This window comes from Zonotrichia leucophrys, chromosome 5, assembly GCF_028769735.1.
Source record: "Zonotrichia leucophrys gambelii isolate GWCS_2022_RI chromosome 5, RI_Zleu_2.0, whole genome shotgun sequence".
NCBI classification, from domain to species: Eukaryota; Metazoa; Chordata; class Aves; order Passeriformes; family Passerellidae; genus Zonotrichia; species Zonotrichia leucophrys.
In genome coordinates, this window is record NC_088175.1 from 54,431,399 (window position 1) to 54,450,843 (window position 19,445).

At 44.3% G+C, this 19,445-nt stretch overlaps 2 protein-coding genes across 18 annotated transcripts in view; one reads left to right on the forward strand and one right to left on the reverse strand.

The window, feature by feature from the left end:
* PPFIBP2 (PPFIA binding protein 2) overlaps positions 1-11,302 on the forward strand; it is a 93,655-nt gene extending 82,353 nt beyond the window's left edge. For 16 of the 17 annotated variants that reach the window (XM_064715688.1, XM_064715696.1, XM_064715697.1 and 13 more), the window contains 11 exons: positions 225-357; positions 968-1,096; positions 1,583-1,733; positions 1,887-1,998; positions 2,478-2,566; positions 4,652-4,774; positions 5,676-5,801; positions 6,661-6,849; positions 7,244-7,414; positions 8,925-8,990; positions 9,654-11,302. In XM_064715688.1, the coding sequence (XP_064571758.1) occupies positions 225-357; positions 968-1,096; positions 1,583-1,733; positions 1,887-1,998; positions 2,478-2,566; positions 4,652-4,774; positions 5,676-5,801; positions 6,661-6,849; positions 7,244-7,414; positions 8,925-8,990; positions 9,654-9,725 (1,361 nt within the window). In that variant the 3' untranslated portion in view covers positions 9,726-11,302. Of the gene's footprint in view, positions 1-224; positions 358-967; positions 1,097-1,582; positions 1,734-1,886; positions 1,999-2,477; positions 2,567-4,651; positions 4,775-5,675; positions 5,802-6,660; positions 6,850-7,243; positions 7,415-8,838; positions 8,991-9,653 lie in introns of all 17 variants that reach the window. The other variant, XR_010440653.1, reaches the window with a different exon arrangement.
* A 43-nt stretch (positions 11,303-11,345) lies between these two features.
* Positions 11,346-18,027, reverse strand: LOC135449129 (NADH-cytochrome b5 reductase 2). The gene is made up of 9 exons (XM_064715705.1): positions 17,882-18,027; positions 17,648-17,794; positions 16,946-17,018; positions 15,799-15,905; positions 14,675-14,804; positions 13,898-13,981; positions 13,320-13,405; positions 12,677-12,776; positions 11,346-11,788 (listed from the first exon to the last, which is right to left on the reverse strand). Exons 1-9 carry the CDS (start codon positions 17,894-17,896, stop codon positions 11,616-11,618), a joined length of 915 nt encoding a protein of 304 aa, XP_064571775.1. The 5' UTR covers positions 17,897-18,027; the 3' UTR covers positions 11,346-11,615.
* Positions 18,028-19,445: the final 1,418 nt, after the last annotated feature.

A 19,445-nucleotide genomic window follows, 5' to 3' on the forward strand; every position in this document is an offset into this window, starting at 1 on the left:
ATAACAGAATTATTCAACCCAATGTTTTATTTTTTTTTTTAATTTTAATCAAATGTCCAGCTGTTTTTTCACCTTCTGAGCATGTTTGGCTTTTTTAAAAAAATAATGATTTTATAGGTATCTCTACTTTCGTGTCATGTCCTGCATTTAAACATCAGCCTCCCAGACAACAGCTTTATCAATAATGAGTATAAAATGTGACTATAATGCTGTTCTTTACCCAGGGGAAACAGAGAACATGGATGGTACAGTGGTCTCAGATGACCTCTCACCTTCGGGAACAGATTCAGGTCCACAATCTCCATGGGCTCCAGAAAACAGAAAGAGTCCAAAAGGGATCAAGAAAATCTGGGGAAAGTAAGGTCTTTTTATTATTATTATTATTATTCACTGTCAAAGCATTTCAGCTGAGAATTATCTACAATCATCTATAGCAAGAATAAACTAAAATTTGGGGAGCAAAAACAGCTCTGGGATTGCACAGGCGTGTCCTTTTGTACACAGGGGGGTGGAAAAAATGTTGGGAGTGTTCACAGCATCATGCTGGTGAAAGAAATAAGGCACTGCTGTCATCTTAATGCTATTAATTTAGCATGCCAGCAGTTTTATTAGCCATGAAAAATTAAATTGTAGCAATTTTCTTATTATGAATGACACTAGGTAAAGAAAAGGGGGGAAACAGAACAGAAGGAGCACTGTGTCTGTTTGATCTGCTTCAGCAACAGCAGCCATTTCCAAGTCTGCATTATTAATTGGATCAAAGTGCTCTGTGGAGCTCCTTTATTTTCCCCCAGAGTTAGATCCAGACTGAATTTCCTAGAACTCCTTCAGCTGCCTCTGGAATCTGGCAATTGCGGTTCCCAGGGAGATGCCCCGAGCTGTCAGCTGTCCCTGTAGTTTCCATGCAGAACAAACCAATGCTCTGTCAGCAGCTAACAGTCCTGTCGTGGCGCTCTTGTCTTGCAAGAATTCGAAGGACTCAGTCAGGTAACTTCCCTGCAGACGACCTGGGGCTGGCAGAGTTCCGGAGGGGAGGTCTGCGGGCAACAGCTGGACCGCGCTTATCCCGATCCAAGGACACCAAAGGCCAGAAGAGGTAACAGCTCCTCCTCCCCTCCCTGCTGCTGTTCCATGTGCCCAACAGCCAATCCCTCCTCTTGGGGGCTTTGCCCAAGCGTTTCGGTCCACGTGGAATTCCACAACAGCTGGAAAGAATTTTTCCTGGTAGCAAAAATCCATCCCCTCAAGCCTGCGCCCCTCCAGCTGCAAGTTGCAGCTGCTTGGTGGAGCGTCAGAAATTTCACCTTGTTAAAGAGCAAGGATAATAATTACCTCCTCGTCTGCATAACGATGAGGATTCAGCAATCCTCTTTTCCCTCTTTCCAAGCAGAAGATGGAAAATTCTTATTTGCCCTGCAGCTGTTCACAGGTTGTGTCTGGGCTGCAAAAATTCCCAGGACACCTCAGAACACAGCACACCAACAGATCCGCTGCTGTGCTGCCCCCGGCACACCCTGAGCTTTCCAGTATGGACATTCCTTCTTTCCTTTAAGGTTTTCCCAATGTTTCTTGTGCTTTTCAGCGACCACAATGCCCCCTTTGCTCAGTGGAGCACTGAAAGAGTTTGTAACTGGCTGGAGGACTTTGGCCTGGGCCAGTACGTGATTTTTGCCCGGCAGTGGGTGACATCAGGCCACACGCTGTTAACTGCCACTCCTCAGGACATGGAAAAGGTAATCACTGCTGATTCTGTCCCATCAGGCCCCTCCAAACCATTGGCTCTACCTTTCTGAAATCCACAGTGTCAATTTTCAGAGTTACCTCACGTGAGGAGAGGAGCCAGAGGCAGGGCAAATTTTTGTTAATGTTTTTTTTTTTTGTTCCAGGAAATGGGAATAAAGCATCCACTGCACAGGAAGAAATTGGTTTTGGCCATTAAAGCTATAAATGCAAAGCAAGATGAGAAGTCTGCACAACTTGATCATATCTGGGTGACACGTAAGTGTTTGGACTCTCCCAGGTTTGGTTGGGAAGGAATTTCTCCCACCTCTGCCCTATGACAGGGCAGCCTGATTCATGTTTAAACACTTACCAAGCACCTTTTAAAAAGCACCAAGTTTCCCCATAGAAGATTTGAAGATTTTTGTGTTGTTCTTGACATCCAAACGTACAGCTTGTGTTGTGTTCTTCCATGGGCAGCCCTGTCAGACATCAGGAAATCAAATGGGTGGGCTCAGGCTGGGAAGGGCTCCACTGTGCTGCAGAAGATGTGCTCCATCAGGTGTTGTAAAATCAAATATCACAGGGCTGCTGCTGTGGGCAGAGCTGGTTGGTGGGAATTGCTTTGAGGCTTCCCTCAGGAAAGGGAACAGGTAGCATGAGCCACCTGAATGCCTCAAAAGATGCCAGGCAAGAGGGGAGAAGGGTTTTATCCTCACCAATCTGGATTTGGTTCCCCATTGCTCTCATATCTGCAGGGTGGCTTGATGACATTGGCTTGCCTCAGTACAAAGACCAGTTTCATGAATCCAGAGTAGATGGGAGGATGTTGCAGTACTTAACTGTGGTAAGTACAGTCCCTTTTCCTCAGTTTTCTGAATAAGCAAAAACCTTTAAATTTTTCCTTTGAATGTGAGCAGTTAAAAGTTTTTTACAAGACAGAGACAGTGCCAGCAATCTCCTTTGTGCTGCCTAGTGCATGGAATTTGTTCCTCAGGTCCATAAAAAAAGTCACAGGTTAGGGCTAACTTCTGCAAAGTCCTTCTTTCAATGTCATGTAGCAAACCACAATTAAAAGTAAAATTACCTGTTTTATGTGTAACCTCTGGAGCTCGTTGTTCTCCACACCAAGCTGGCAACAGTATTCAGCAAAGTAATAGCAGTGTCATGGTTTGAGCCTGGCACAGAGCCAGTGCCCCCCCATGAAAATGCCTCACCCTGGTGTCTGCTGTGAGATGTGACCAGGAATAAGCAAAACAGGCTCTAACTTAAACATAAAGACCACTTTATTACTTAAACTACAGGGAAATAGGGAGAGACTATAAGGAAAAAAGAAGAAAAAAGAATTGAAAACCTTACAAAAAAACCATTTTCCTCCTCCCCACCACCTGACTTTCCCAATCCAATACATTCTCTCAAAACAACTGCCCAGCCTTGGCCCCACACGTTAGTATACTCAAACTGCAGTTCATGAAGAGGAAAGGAGTCCTTCTCGTTCCATAGGCTTCTCGTGGAGACACACTGAGAACCTCGTGTGCTTCCCTGTCACTTCGGCACCGCCCGGGGAAAAAAAAAGTCCTTTTGCCGCTTGTGACATGTTCCTTCCATGCCCAGTGCTCTCACCACCGAGACATGGATCAGAGCTGCTTTTCGGGTTGTCTTTCAAGGATGCCTTGTCTCACTCCAAAAAGGCACAGTCTCTGCTTTTGGGACAACTGTCCCCCCCATATTTTTCCAACCCCCTGGGGCCGGGGGGTCCTCACAAATGAACCCTCCTGGTTTTGAGGCACTGCCTCCCCCTAAATGCAGTCTGTGTCACAGGAACAACTGAGTCCATGGCTACAAGAAAAAGTCCAGCCAAAAGGCCACTCCAAATCATCTCTCCCCATCCAATCATCTCCACAATCTCCGGGCCAAGTCATCTCATCTCTCATCTCCCTTCTTATTCAGCTTCGAGGAGGATTAGCATTTTTGTAAGGCCCCAATCATGCAAGAAAGGGTTAAAAGTTTTCAGTCTCTGTCTGTCCTGGGACGAGATGATACTCCCACACGTGCTGCTGCTGCGGCCGGCCGGGCACTCTCTCCCTCCCCCCTTCTCCTCCTGGCTGGCTGCCATCACATTCGGTGCCGCCGGCTCTCTCTCTCTCTCTCTCTCTCCGGGGGGGGGGGGGGGGGGGGCCTGGCTGCCCGAGGGCTCGATGTCTCTTGGGGCTCCTCCACCCTTCCATCCTTGGAGCCCCCCGAAGCCCCCTCAACCCCATCTCTGTCCAGGCCCCGGGCCTACCACGTGGCTGGCCCCTCCCCCGCCCAGCAGCAGCGGGCCGGGCGGGGGAGAGAGATCTGAACTCCTCGCCCGACGATGTCCAAAAGAGGAAGTGCCAGGGCAGTGCCCTGCTTTTAACCCCTGTGTATTCTCGGAGGTGTGTCCAAACCCCACTGGCTACACCAGGTGTCAGTATGAAACCCAAAACCTTCATTGGTTTGACCACAGCTTCCCAGAATTCCCACTTCTTCCTGGTCAAACCATGACAAGCAGAAAATCCAGTGATCTGTACAGCCCTGACCACATTCACAGCACACCATGAGCCACACACAGCCACTGTTTTCTTCCCATTTTCCTGCCCAAATCTGGATAATTAAGGCCTGGATTTGCCTTAACATGCTACACTTCTACCTCCATTTTTAGCCAGGTCTTGCTGGGGTGCAATTTTAAAAAAAAAACCAAAAACCAACAACAGAACCCCCTCCAAACTTCCACCCTAACAAAACCCAAACCTTCTTTAAAGTATAAACTTCCATCTTCCCTAAACCACAGTTACTGCAGTGTTATATAAAGCTGCACAGCAAATTTAAACTCTTTCTTCTTGGCGAGAATATTTGTTTTTGGTGTGTGTTCTGTGGCACCTAAATGTGGTGGCATTCTCCTTCACAGAATGACCTTCTCTTCCTGAAAGTCACCAGTCAGCTGCATCACCTGAGTATTAAATGTGCCATTCACGTGCTGCACGTCAACAGCTTCAATCCCCACTGTCTGCGCAGGAGGCCGGTTGAGGAGGTAAAAGAATGTTGAAATAAATTAATTTAAGCAAGTACAAATTACCTGGACCCAGCCAAAAGCAGTGTACAGTGATACAACAGAATTGTTGTTTCTAGGGACTTGCACCTAAAGCAGCAGTTATGCCACTTATTAGTTGAACCTCATGTGTTTATCTTCAGAAGTTACTTGCATAGTGGGAAAAAAGTTAATTCATCTTCCAAAGAATGATTTGGAATGATTTGTCTTCACCTGACCTAATTTTTAAAATCTGTAAGGTTTCACTCGATCAGCACGGTTTTTTATTAGAATTAAACACTGTCAATAACCCTGTTGTCAAACATTCCCTTTTTATCCCTGTAATCCCTGCTGTTGTACTTCCTGTTGTCAAACATTCTCTTTTTATCCCTGTAATCTGCAATCTCTGCTGTTGTACTTCCTGTTGTCAAACATTCCCTTTTTATCCCTGTAATCTGCAATCCCTGCTGTTGTACTTCCTGTTGTCAAACATTCCCCTTTTATCCCTGTAATCTGCAATCCCTGCTGTTGTACTTCCTGTTGTCAAACATTCCCTTTTTATCCCTGTAATCTGTAATCCCTGGTGTTGTACTTCCCGTTGTCAAACATTCCCTTTTTATCCCTGTAATCTGCAATCTCTGCTGTTGTACTTCCTGTTGTCAAACATTCCCTTTTTATCCCTGTAATCCCTGCTGTTATACTTCCTGATGCAACACACGGGGGTTTCACCAGTATGAGACCAGGTCTGCTGTCTCATCAGAGACTGCTTGAAAGGGGCCTGGAGAGAAACAATCCCTCAGCCAGGGAAAAACAATGCCCTTCAGGAAGAGGAGGGAGGCTGTTTTTAGCTGTGCACAATCAGTGCAGGCTGTGGTGTCATCACCTTTTGTGGTTCCTCCCACAGAACAACGTCTCTCCTTCCGACGTGGTGCAGTGGTCCAACCACAGGGTGATGGAATGGCTCAGATCAGTGGATCTGGCAGAATATGCACCCAACCTTCGGGGCAGCGGAGTGCACGGGGGCCTGATCGTAAGAATTTACCATTTCACTACTAAAAAATTGACTGTTAATGTTGAAAATTCAGGCTGTAATATAAACTATCCTTTGTGTGATGTTCATCAAGCTGAAAGAAGCAGGCACATCTGCAATGTGGCCGTGTGATCAGGCCTTCTAAGGAGCCTCTTTGTCTGATCCACCTATCTTCATTCCACAAAGGAAAGCTAAAATAAAAAAGGAGCAGCTAAAACACTTTCTGTAATCAAAGCTGAGCTCTGCACAAGTGTGTGACAGCAGCACAGAAAAGGAAACCTCAACTGTGCTGTGCAAAAGTTGCTTTTTGATAAAGCATCCCTGAGTGTTTCTTTGAGTGATTTACCAGAACTCTGAACCACCCTGAAATCACAGCAGTCAGGAACGACATTTTTTTAATTCAAAGCATTCAGAACTATTGGCAGCTGAGTAATGTCAGTGTTCTGAAATACCATGATTCTACTGCTGCAGAATTTTTGCAAAAATGCAATGGTAGGAATCCTACTAAGATTAAGTTTTTACCCTGAGCAGAGCAGAAAATTCTGAAAGGAAACATGTTCAACCCAAACAAATGTATGGTTTGATGATAAATATAAACACATATTGATGGGTTTGATAATAAATATAAACACATGTTGATGGCTTTTATAATAAATATAAACACATATATGCCTGATCACGCTCAGCATTTTTTTCTTGGCTCCTTTCAGGTATTTCCCATTCAAACCCCAGCATCATGAGTGAGCTATAAAAGGTCTAATGTGAGCAGGTACTTAGTGAGAAATCCCCTGCTAAGCACTGTAGTGGTTTTTTATTGCAAATATTTCTATAAAAAGTAAACATCCTGCCCTTTGTCCAGATCCTGGAACCTCGCTTCAACGGTGACACGCTGGCCATGCTCCTGAACATCCCACCCCAAAAGACCCTCCTGCGGCGCCACCTCACCACCAACTTTAACGTGTTAATTGGGCCAGAGGCACAGCAAGAAAAAAGAGAAACCATGGAGTCAGCAGCATACACACCTCTGACCACCACTGCCAAAGTTCGGGTAGGTACTGCTGTCAAAAAGGAGATGTCCCTGTCAGACTGCTCCACTCTGAATTACACAGAAAGTAAGGAACAAAGGTGGGTAGGGAGAGGTGAATTCTAGGAGTGCTACATTTCCCTTAATTTTAGATGCCAGACCTTTTGCTATGTACCTGTTTCAGTCAGGTCCTGAAAACAACCAAGCAATCTGTTCTGCCTTTCCTTAGAAGGAGCATCATGCAAATGCATTTAATATCCACTGGAACTCCAATTTGAGAACAAATGTAGTTAATTCAGAATCTACATTCTTGAATGAGCAGGGTATAGCAGTAATTGAAAAAGGGGAGGATTTTAAATGTTTACAGAACAACTTTACTTGTTTTACTCAAACTACTTGTGTTGACTCCTTATTTTAGCCAAAGAAACTTGGATTTTCGCATTTTGGAAACTTAAGGAAAAAGAAGTTTGACGAATCAACAGACTACATTTGTCCTATGGATACAAGCCCAGCTGCTACAAATGGTACTTCGAAAAACTACGGTGGCTACAAAGGACTTAGTCCTTTCACTGACAGGGAACTGGATCAGGTGGGACAGACAGACTGATGCCATGCTCATCTCATCCTCTCCATGCATTCCAAAGCTTGCAAATAACCAAATGTTCCCCTATAACAAACTCTTTGCTACATCCGCATGAACTCACAGAGAAAAGTATTGGCTGTGGACACTGGAAAGAGTTCCAGACTAAGAATGTTGGGGTTTTTTTAATCAACATCATAATAAGCTCATCCACCCTCAAGCCCTTTTTCAGGACTATGACACCTTTACACTCTGAAGATCGAGGTATTTTGTCAATCAAGGGTGTGCTTGCAGGAAACATAAGACTTTTGTACTTCTAGCTTTCATAATTTTAGTATGGCACGCTATTTTATTTTCATTATCTTTATGGGTGGTTTTTAATGTAATAAATTCATTTGGACAAACTTGTACAAAGCTATTGAGTTATATTAAAGTACAACTGGATTGTATTTTTTAACAGACAGTAATCAGAGAATCCAACTGAATTTTTCTTTCATGGTGTACAGTGGGGAGTAGTTCTGCTTAGATAATATACATGAAGACAATGCATCAGCAATGAACAAATAAACCAATAGTTAATTCACTTTTGTAATGTAGTAGTGAACTTGTGAATGAAACTGTCTAGACATCATACAAAGAAATGATGATAAAACCCATCAAATTTTATTTCAACTTTGCTGTTGTGTAAAGGGATGTAAACCCTGAAAAACGGAGCGCTCCTGGAGCCTTGTGTGAACTTCAGCAACACACAAGAGCCACACAGAGGCAGCTGGAGCAAACTGGCCTTTCTCCAGTGACATAGAAACAGTTTAAGCCTAATAAGAGAATGGTCACAACCTTGAAAAGACTAACTGTGCAGGTAATCTTTTCATTTGCATGGTTCAGTGCATCTAACATCCCATTTGTGTTCACTGGCTAACCGGGGTCTTTTTCCATGTACTGCTTCTAAACAGGAGAATCCCAAACCCTGACTATGAGTGTGGATGTCCACTTGCTCAGCTAGGGGTTGTGAGGGAATGCATTAACTTTGAGCCAAGAATTGCACTGTGCAGTTGTTCAAGTGTGACAGAAAGCCTGGATTTTTCTCTAGGAGCATGGTCTGTCTATTAAGCATGATTTCTGAGCAGGAAATCACAATGCCCTAGAACTGGTGACATTCCTATGAAAAAAGAGGTAGGATTGTATCAAGGACTTCTTGCCTGTGAAAGCCTACCAGAAATAAGTAGTGTCAGACCATTCAGAAATTATTTTTCACTGATAGTATCAGTTAAGCTTTTTCTTTTTTCTGTGAATTAAAGGACAAGTTTAATGGAATCAATGTCTCTTAATCAGGATCCAGTCTTCCTATCATTAAATGCATTTTCACATACCTTGTAGCAGAGAGGCATTTTTGTTAAAGAGCTATTCAACTTACCCCAACTTCATTTGTCCAGGCACAGATCCCTCCCAAAGCTGCATGTAGAGTGAATAAAATTGCACATGCTGTCTGATTTGAACTAGTTGCTGACTGCTTTTACAGATGGAACACTCAGAAGGCACAGTAATGCAAATAGGGGCTCTTTCCCAAGGCATAACCCACCTCACGGTGAGTACCAGTTCCTCTCTTGCTCCAAAGTCACCCTTGTGCTCTGCTAAAACTCACTGAAAGTTGGTCTTTGCTGGTGGTAATGAACAGTAAGTGGGTCTCTGTTCTTGTTAAGTATCTCTTTGCAGTCTGGTGGCACATTCAGTCAAAAAAAAAAAATCCCTGCTTTTAAATTGCTCTAGAAATTAAGCTTTATTTAGGCCTCTAAGTTTTCATGAACTCTGATGTCTCTGACAAAATGACAGATATTCATCCCCTTACATGAAAACAATTCTTCAAAGATTTTACAGGTAAGCACCACCTCAGTCACAGCAGCTAGGAACGAGGTACAGACTTTTGAAAATTTACATGAGCTAAAACTCTGTGCAAAACCAAACACCTCACTTCTGCTTCTTCATTCCACAGAAGCCAATGTATTAAAAAAAAAAAAAAAAGTGATTGGAGGACATAATAAAGAATTATGAAATATATTTGAGTTGCATGCCAGACACATAATCTCTACAAGTTTCCCCACACAAAAAAAATTTATTTAAAGTTGTATTGAAGAAATTCCTTTTGATTGTGTGTGGCTCTCACCTCCGGTGTTGTGAGCCTGCAGCTGGGTCTCTGGGAGCACAGGCCTCTCATCAAACCCCCTCAGTCCTTCCCATCTTGCTCTTTCAGACGTTGCTGAGCCAGGATGAAATGCTGAATGACAGCAGGTTTTTAACACCCACCTTTGAAGACTGGAGATGATGCTTGAGCAGGACCAAGATCACAGCTGGTACCTCACGCCTGCAGGAGTGGCCAGGAGCAGCTGGATGCCGTGGAGCAGGAAAGCTTTGCCTTTTTCTGCCACTGCCACCTCCCACCTAGCACTTCCTACTGTCAGTGTAGCCACAGCTTACAGGTAACTCTCCTCTGTGCTGTTTTCCCACATCATGTAACAGGAAACAGGAGTTGGGAGAGGAGGGGGACTCAGATCCAGAGTCTGGAAAGCCAAGACTTGGCAATGCTTCTTTCATTCACTTGACTTTTACATGCTATGGTGATGTACTGTTAGGTGAAAGACCTTTTGTAATTTTTTATTTTTCTAATTAACTTGTAGTGCAGGAATCATTAACACATAATTGTACCACTGGGGCTAATCAGAGCTGAATGTTGGTGAGAGCAGCAGCAATGGCTCACTCACCACTTCTGTGGTCGTGCCAGACTGGTCACCAGAAAGGATTTCAATCTCTCCTCCCTTTCACTGGCACCTGTCCTGCCCTCTCTTTATCCAAGTCAGTGCACTGCAGGATGGGAAGAATGGAACACAGTGCTGTGCATCCAGCCCTTGCTTTTATTAGGATGACAAGCTGCCTTGTTCACAAATCCTTACCTAAGGCAAAAACAACTGCAGCAGGAAATTGTAACTCTGAGACTACCAGGAAATTACCAGAACAAAACAAAGATTTATTTCTTTAAAACACCTGACAAAATAAATCTTTTACTGCTGTACTGGGCTAGACAAGACTGTATCAGAGGGAAGTATGGCCTCTCACTTTCTGAGGGGCCCAGGGTGAAATTGTCCCCTCTACAGCACCAATTACTTGTGGCATTTGTTTGCATGTACATCTCCTGTATCAATGAGCCATTAACAAGCTCTCTTAGTAAACAGATAAATGCCAGGAAAAAAATCTCCTGAATTGTAAGCTCCAGGGCTGGCCACAGGATGCAGCAAGGGCTCTTTGAGAACCACCTGGGGTGGTTTTTACACGTGAGCCACCCTGGTCCTCACTTCACCAGCCTCTCATGGCACACCTTGCACTGTATGGTCAGCTGGAAGAAGATAAACACGATTTGATTGTCCACAGGGGTAAAATCAAGGCAAATTCTTTTCAATCACTGCCAAGTGAAAAAAAGGAATATTCAGAAAAATGAGAAGTAAGTCTTTAAATCTTTCAAATTACTGATGTTTTTTAAATTACTGATGTTTAATAAAAGCTATGAAATGTACCAGTCTGGCAATGCAGTCAGTGCTAGTGAGCAGCTCAGGTACCATGGTCATTTAAAATACTTTGTCAGGTCAATTAGCCAACAGACTTATTACAGCACTGCAAATGGGATTGGCTGCTCCAGCTGCCCTGGGATATTCCAAACACAACACTTCCTATTTTCTTTCAATGCTGTATTTGCAACTCAGTGTGTTGTTGTGCTAACTTGGCTGTGAATAGTCAATCCACAAAACAGTTGATTCTTCTTTTAAATATATGTAGTAAGAAATCCTAATTAGCATAACACTGGTATAAATGCTTATTTTTTGACTGTTATGAATAAATTCTGAATGTTCCCCTCTCTTTTGCTGACTGTGGAATGATTTAACACAAATCCATGTGGATGACATTTCCTCTTTATTTTTTTCCCCCTCAGAATTAATATTTTATACTAATTCCAGAGGTAAGACTAAGTAACTCCCATACAATTCCAGATGACTTCACAACTTCTTAGTATTAAAACACACAATGTAATTATGAAGTTATAAACCATAGAAATTATATCAAGGTGTTAAAAAACACACACACACACAATTGCTGCATTTCACATCAACTGTTCCTGTAGAAAAAGATGCAGTACTTCCAAAAATGGTACCAGGTGCCATCAGTGTCAGTAAGCAAATGTGCTGCTCTTGGGATAGCCCAGCTTGTCCAGGTTGGGCTGACAGGCAAACTGAATCATTGGTGGGGGCCCACACATGAGAATGAGGGTCTCACTGCCAGGGGGAGGCAGGTGGGCTTTCAGCATGTCCGCAGTGACAAAGCCAGAGCTGTACTTCCAGTCTGCAACAAAGAAATGAATTCAGTCACTCCGAATCTCTGTACAGGCTGAAACCTCTTTAAACCTCATTAAGCAGCTGCAGAATCAAGTTATGGCACCATCACTGCAAGCCAGGAAAGGGTCAAATCTCTCAGCTCAAACCTAGTGATCCCCTTCCACAGGATAACAAGGATTTGATTGCTAAGATACGGAGATCTTGAAACAATAAATTATAAAATTTAAAAGAAATGAGCAGGTAGGAATAAAAAGGAAGAGTGAATCAGCTTTTCCAGTGAAGAGGGGTCACCCAGTGGCAGGGAGAGGAATTGAGACCTGTACTTTTTTTATTTTTTTGGGATGGAGTGGTGAGGTGACAAAGTTTAATGTCACCAAGAGCTCTGCCATGTCGTTTAGTGATAAGAGAAAACAAATTAAAAGAGGAAATGCTAAACTGTTTCAAGCAGTAGTATTATTGAATGCATTTGCCATTTGAAGTGAGGCAAGAAGGAAACTTGCTTTAATCCATACACATGGCAGCTGTTTCACCAGAATCTAATCTGGAGCTGCTGCAAAACAAAGATGTGCACATAATATTTACAGGTATTAAACAATTTAGTGCCAACAGCATGCTAACATAACCTCATTTGGGAGACAGCCCAAAACAGAGCTGAACTTTTGATGAAGACCCCTAGAAACTGAATACATGAAAAGATGCACTGAGTAACACATCTGACCCAAATTATGAGCTCCTACTTTTTAAGTCCCTGGCTTAGATCCCTTTTTAAAACAGGGTGTGGGGTAAGGTTTGTTTCAAAGTGTAAGACAAGAACACTTGACATTACTCTGCTGTCCCCCTGAGCACAAGTGGAGCTCTGACAGGGATAAGCAAAGGCATTTCCACGTGTCCCTACCTTTTGGAGGTCTGTCCAGGGTGTACCACAGCACAAACTGCTCAGGATGCCTCTTGGCAATGTCTTCCAGCTCAGCTCTCAGCAAGATATCGTTTTCTGTCTGCAAAATGAGAGTGCTGGTTAGGTCCAAACCATCCCAGGAGCCCTCTGCTGGGAGCTCACAACAAATGCAATGATAAAAACTATGTAAATCAATAAAGTAATTGGTATTTTGTCCCCTCCATGGCAGCTATCATCAATACAGGCTTCTGTAAAGAACAACAAATGTGAGACTTACAGCCACCTAAACACAGTCCTAAAGATGGCAATTAGAAGGACTTTTTAATCCAGGCTAAAATCACGAGCTGGATTTGTTCCTGACCCTGGCAAATGTCCCTGGGCCAGCATGGTGAAGGTTAGCTGTACAAAAAGATTAGTGGAAACAAATCCTGTTTCCTTGAAATCAGTGAAGGACTAAGGTGAGCAGAGGGATCAGGATCTGGTTGCTGTATTTACTCCCTAATGTAGGAATTCAGTGAAACTGTGAGGAGACAGCTCAGTGTGAAGGAGTATGAAACATGGGCCATCAGTTTAAAAAGCTCAGAGGCCAGCAAAACCAAGTAGGCTACTAAAGAAGAACAAACAGATGGCTCAGGACACTCACCTGGTTAGCAAAAAGGAGGTAACATTTTGTGGAGTCCTTAGGATCATTTGTGATCTGACGGATCAGCTGCAACATAGGAGTTATTCCTGTTAAAAACCAAAATGGTTAAAGTGGGTATTTCTGTCCATGGCCACAGTTTCACTGTTACTGCTGCCTCCCTTCAGTCTTCAATGGGATCTCAGTCTGCACAAGGTTACACACCTCAGGATTTCTAATCCACATGGAGTGCAGGGATTGGGGTTTCTATTCTGACAAACAGTTCCAGCACAAGCCCAGAATTCTTGTATGCAGTGCTGTTCTCTTCAGGATTCTCCATCACATAATTTTACCCCTCAAGACATTCTCTTAAAATTCTTTTTGTCACTGATGAAGTGAGTTCTCTGAGGTCACAAGGTAAATTAGGATTCAAACCCCCAGGTTGCCACTCCCCAGGACTGAGCTCAAACCACTGGAATGCCTCAGAGTTGCCACCATGAAAAGAAATTAATGAAAAGAAATGCAGGTGTAAATACTCTGGTAGTCCTCACATATACCCAAAAGGCATTTTCATTCTCTAGACATGATGGGATTAGTTTTACCTGTTCCTCCAGCTATCATCCCAAGGTGCTTTGCAAACTTCTTCTCTGCTTCAGACTTCTTATTAGGCTTGATAAGAAAGGTACCTAGAAGACATATTCCAAACCTATAGGTACATAAGCTTCCAAACAAACATGGACACAAATTCCATGGGAATAAATTAACACAGGTGATCAATTAAGAAAAAAAATAATATTCTGGAAATCCCTCCCTTCTGATGAGATGGAGTCACCAGGAGAGAGGTCAGAGAAGTGCTGAGCATTCTGAGGTGAGACTGAAGTGCACAGCTCCTCTCAGTCAAGATCGGTGCAAAATCTTTCATGTGTGTCCTACAAGAGGATTACTTCTCTGAGCTTATTTCCTCACACTCAACTCAGACCTGATTTTAATTATGAAATGGAGCTGGCTCTCAGTCAGCTGGTTATTCAGTAACAGCACAGAGATCCTCAGAGGACATTTTAGGCCACAACCCCACTTGCTTAAGAAGCATCTGGAGCATCTCCCTCCATATGTATAGCTGAAGTATTTTATTTCCAGTGCAGACTTCTCAGTCACATAATGCAAGAGCAATTTTTTTCAGATTTATAGTCCCAGGAGTGAGGCACTCATCAGTTATTCTGCACACAAAGTACTATTTCCCATCATACCAACTCTGACAGGCTCATGGTCAAGTCTAGGAAAGGTGATTTTTCCTCTTTTCCACTTAGAAAAATATTCTCTACAGCTTCTGAAAATAACCAATACCTCTCTTTTGCTCTCCCACCTTTGTGTCACAGTACCTGTCCCCTTATAGACCAGGAGTCCATTTGGCCCTCTGAAATCAATGGTATCTCCAATCTTCATGTTATCTAGATACTGGGACATCTTCCCACCTTCTGGAAACTTGGGGTTCACATTTTTGTGGTAGACCTGTAAGAACAATTATTTGCACATTATCAACCACTACCTTTGCTGCAGACAGTATCTGTAGAACATAATTCTGCAAGTCTGAAATTCAACACCTGAGAAATAAATCCAGGCAATTCTTTGCTCTCAGTTATCTCTTGAGCCTTGCAACAGGAGGCACCAAAAAAAGGAAAATGTGCTATTGGGCACATGTCCCTCTGCTCCCTGCAATCAGGCAGGGTAACAGGGATGGGTGGCAGGCAGATTATGCACTGCTGCTCTCATTTCACTATTATGCCACCCCATTTCTGTGGGTGCTCCTTCTGAAAACAGCACTGCTGCATCTTTTCCTCCTAAACCTTTCCTAGTCAGCCACACAACAAGCCATACAACAGCTCTTTCAGCTTTCAAAGCGTGTAAGAAGCATTAAGCAGCTCATAACAATTCACCACCCTTGTAACACGGAGAACAGAACATGCAAAAAAATATTTTAAAAAAAGCCTGGATTTTTGCCTAAGGACAAATGCTATCATAGAAGAGAATCAGGAAATCCAGAAGTGCTGGGATCAGATAATCCTGCATCCCCTGGCTTAAAGGATTTCCCTTGTGTGACTTGTTTTCTGCTTAGAGCTGTTTGCATTAAGCAGTAGCAGCAGCACAGGCATCTAGAGGGAGAGAGATCAGTATCCATGCACTGCTCAGTAAAAGATATTAGGGAAATTCCCAAAGTACTGCCAGGGGAGCAATTCTCTCCTCCCTCTGCTCTTCCTCTGCCATCCCTCAGTGCCACACAGCAGATACACAGGACACAACTTACTATTCAAGGGCAATGAGGTGTTTGCCATGCAGTCACCCTATTTGAAAAATAGGAGATTTGATGAAAACGGAATTTAATAAAATTTGAATTAAAGACAACGAAATTTGATTACTAAATCAAAACAAACTATTTCACTAAAATGAAGCGCTCGCCCTCCTTCCAGTTAGCAACTCATCTCTAATAAAGGAAACCAAAACTTACCTTTATAATTAAATCAACATAACCTTTTGCCTCATCACTGGAAACGGGGGTATAGGCTCGAACCACCAGATTCCCATCAATTTTTGCAGAAAGGTAAACATGCTGGCCTGGGGAGAAAGAATTACAATCTGATTATCTTTTTCACCCCTGGAGGACAAGAGAGACAGGCAGGTATTGTAACCTGCTTGTGTAACACATGCAATGACAGAGAAAATCTTTGCCATACAAATGCTGCACCAAACATTCAGTTTCTTCTCCTTTTTCAGCACAGAGCAGGCATCTCCCAGGAAGTAATGCAGTTTCAGGATCTCATTCATAAATTCCTAAGAATGAACCTGGATAAACACATGCACTGCAGAGCACATCTCAGCTGGTTTACCATTTGTCTAGTTGATTCCATTACTCTTTTCCACACAAGCCAGAAGAGAGTGTGGAGAAAATCAGGCAGCATGCAAGGACATGCTCAGAGCATGGAATGGGATGACCCTGACACCTGCCAGGCAGCTCAGGGAACTGCCAACCAGTGCACAACAAACAGAGCCACATCTGCACATCAGAGAGAGACTTTCCCCCACACAGATTTTCACTGATTCAAGGTCCAAGGTTCAGTGCTATCAGTGTTCCAGGGTACAGGAAAGAAGGCCAATCCTAGGCTGAAATTCATGCTGCAGAACTCCAGATAAAGGTGCATGGAAATGTGTGTAATTCAAAGGGAAGTGCATGCACAGGAAAGGCTCTGAATATTTCAGAGTTGCCCCCTTTCTCCTTTACAATTATCTGTATTTGCCAAAACCATGAGGGCAATTGCCAATAGACTGAGGGGACCAGATGGAAGTAAAATGCAAATAAGAAATATGAAAAGGCTTTGACATTTACTACTACCCCTGCTTATATCCTGACTGGTGACAAATTCCATCAGGCTCAGTTCCATCTCACTGCTCCGTTTCTGACCTACACCACACAACTGGACAAAGCACCCACAAAAGATCAGAAATACAAGCCCTCTAGGAAACCTGACATTTCTCTCTGAGACAGCAGCATTTGGATGCAGCTTTCAACTCTCTGCTTTGCTGAGCCTTAAATTCACAGTCAGAAGTCCAAGAACTGTGAGAAACCAGAAATACAAGTAATTGTTTACAGTACTTACCTACAGGTAATCCTAATACATGATTCGTTGAGGGTAGCCCGAATCTGAATTTCTTAGTATCGTGACTGATTTCCTAAAAAATCCGAGGTTAGAATGAGGTCAGTATCACCACTACTTTGAATTTCAAACTCTATTCAACACAATATGCTTCAGCAAGCCTGCTCTTTGTTAGCATGCAAGCCAGATGCTGGGGAAGGACACAGAAACAGCTTTGAAAAACAAAGTAGAAATAACCAGGAGTCTCAGAAGCAGTCCTTACTTCCACAAGGAGTGGCTTTTGCCTGCCTGCACAATCCCTACAGCCTCTTTACATAGATAAAACCAGGAAACTCTGTGCCCAAGGCCAGTGAGCACATTGCATGTTTGCAGACAAAGATCAGGCAACACAGCCGTGCAGCAGCTCCGGGCTGGCTTCTCACGGTGCACCCAGGCCAGGATCCGAGGGAGGAACACAGCCAGCATGCAAACATGCAAAGCAGCGGGAACCAGCAGCTCGCAGCACGCCATAAACGCTTTTACACACCCTGCTCTACCCTGGGGGCATCACAGCGTGGCTGCGGGGGGCACAGCCATCCTTGGACGGCTCCGCGCCCTGCTCTGGGGATTCGATCCCTGGGGTAGCCCAGGGCCAAGAGCCTCCCGGACCAGCGCATCCACTGCCCTCGGAGCCCCGACGCCCCACGTCCCCAGAGCCCCGGGCACCTCCTTGTCCAGCAGCCGCAGCGGGTACTTGGCCAGCGGGTCCTGCAGGGTGACGGGGCCGCTCGGCCTCCGCGCCGTCCCTCGGAGCAGCAGCAGCAGCAGCGCCGACGCCGCCACCACGGCCACGGCGATGGCCACAGGCGCTCCCTGGCAGGAGAAGAAGGGCAGGCGGTGAGGGCACGGCGGCCCTGAGGGGCACGGCACGGCTCTCCCCAGCCCCAGCCCTGCCCTTACCGCAAATGCCTCCATGGCGGCCTCGCCCGCAGCTCCTGCGGCACCGGGCCCGCTCAGATTCCGCCTCCTGATCCTTCCTCGGGTTCCTCCTCCCGGTTCCGCCTCCTGATCCTCCCTCGCCTTCCTCCTCCCGGTTCCGCCTCCCGATCCTTCCTCGCGTTCCTCCTCCTGATCCTTCCTCGCGTTTCCTCCGTTCCTCTCGGTTCTCTCCTGTTCGCTCCTGATCCTCCCTCGCCTTCCTCCTCCCGGTTTCTCCTCCCGGTTCCGCCTCCTGATCCTTCCTCGGGTTCCTCCTCCCGGTTCCTCCTCCCCGTTGCTCGTCCCGGGCCGTGAGGGGAGCCCCGCTCCGCCCTCAGCCCGGGCGGGTCAGGCTGCCCCGGGAGCAGCGTTCTCGGTGTCACAGAATCGATGAGATTGGGAAAGAGCTCTGGGATCGCCGAGGCCAAAGTGTGACCAGACACCGCCGTGTCAAGCAGCCCGTGGCACTGAGTGCCGTGTCCGGCCTTTCCTTAAACACCTCCGGGGACAGGGACCCCGCGGGCAGCCCGTTCCAGTGCTTCACAGTTCTTTCTGCCAAGAAATAGAAAAGGAGGGTGTGAAAAATGCATGTGTTTTATGATTGGCTTTTCGTAAATATTTAAATGAATATTGTATGTGTTGTCTTAGAAAGTAATGTATTAAGGCTCTTAAGTACTGTGTTAAATATAGTTTTAGGTTATAACATAATGTTAAAATAGAAACTATGCTATGTAAGATACTTTTTTCTAAAGAGAGGACTTGCAGTGAGATAGCAGCCACAGGACACCTGAATCTTTCAGAGAAAAAGAATTTATTGCCCCATTATCAGGAGAAATTAACTTCTTCCTGCCTCGCTCAGCCAGGACAACACCATCAGGATTCAGAGGAAGAAGCTGACACTGCCCAGACAGAATCCTGTGTTTGAATGGAATTTATGCATCATGGATGAGGTGTATGAATATGCAACAGGTTATTGTTTTTAAGGGTTAATCCTTTGTTAACGTGGGTCCTTTTTCGGGCTCATGCTGCCCAGAAAAAGGTACCTGGACTGTCTGTAACTCTTTGTATTTATTGTCTCATATTGTCCTAATTCAATTTGTCCAAATTGTTGTTACTCTAATTGTATTACTATTTTTATAACCATTTTATTACTATTAAACTTTTAAAATTTTAAAAACAAGTGATTGGCGTTTTTCACAGAGGGCAACAAAGTCAAGCAGGTCAGTTCAGATAAGAAATAGCAGTATTTCTGTGCACCCAACATGTGGCAATCAATGGGATTCCTAAATGAGAAATAAACCTGCCCTTGTGCCACTTCTGGAAAAGTGCAAGGGAGATAAAGTGAGGGTAAAAGAAAAACAGGGAAGATCCAATGAGAATGGGGTTCTTTTGTTCTCTTGGGCAGACACACAGTGGGACAAGGATCAGGAAAGAAATATGAACCCTGTTGAAAGTAATTTTTTATTATTTTTTTAAGATGTGTTTGTTGGTTTTTTTTTTTTAACTAGGAAAAACACAAAAGACCAACAACAAGCCACCAAGCAAA

Bases quoted from the DNA above. Each gene is read 5' to 3' on its own strand.
- LOC135449129 (XM_064715705.1), bottom strand. The intron at 14,805-15,798 runs GTAAGTTTTGGT...TTGTTCTTACAG, and splicing joins ATGTTGATTTAATTATAAAG to GTCTACCACAAAAATGTGAA. The intron at 12,777-13,319 runs GTGAGTGTCCTG...CTCATTTTGCAG, and splicing joins ACCTCCTTTTTGCTAACCAG to ACAGAAAACGATATCTTGCT.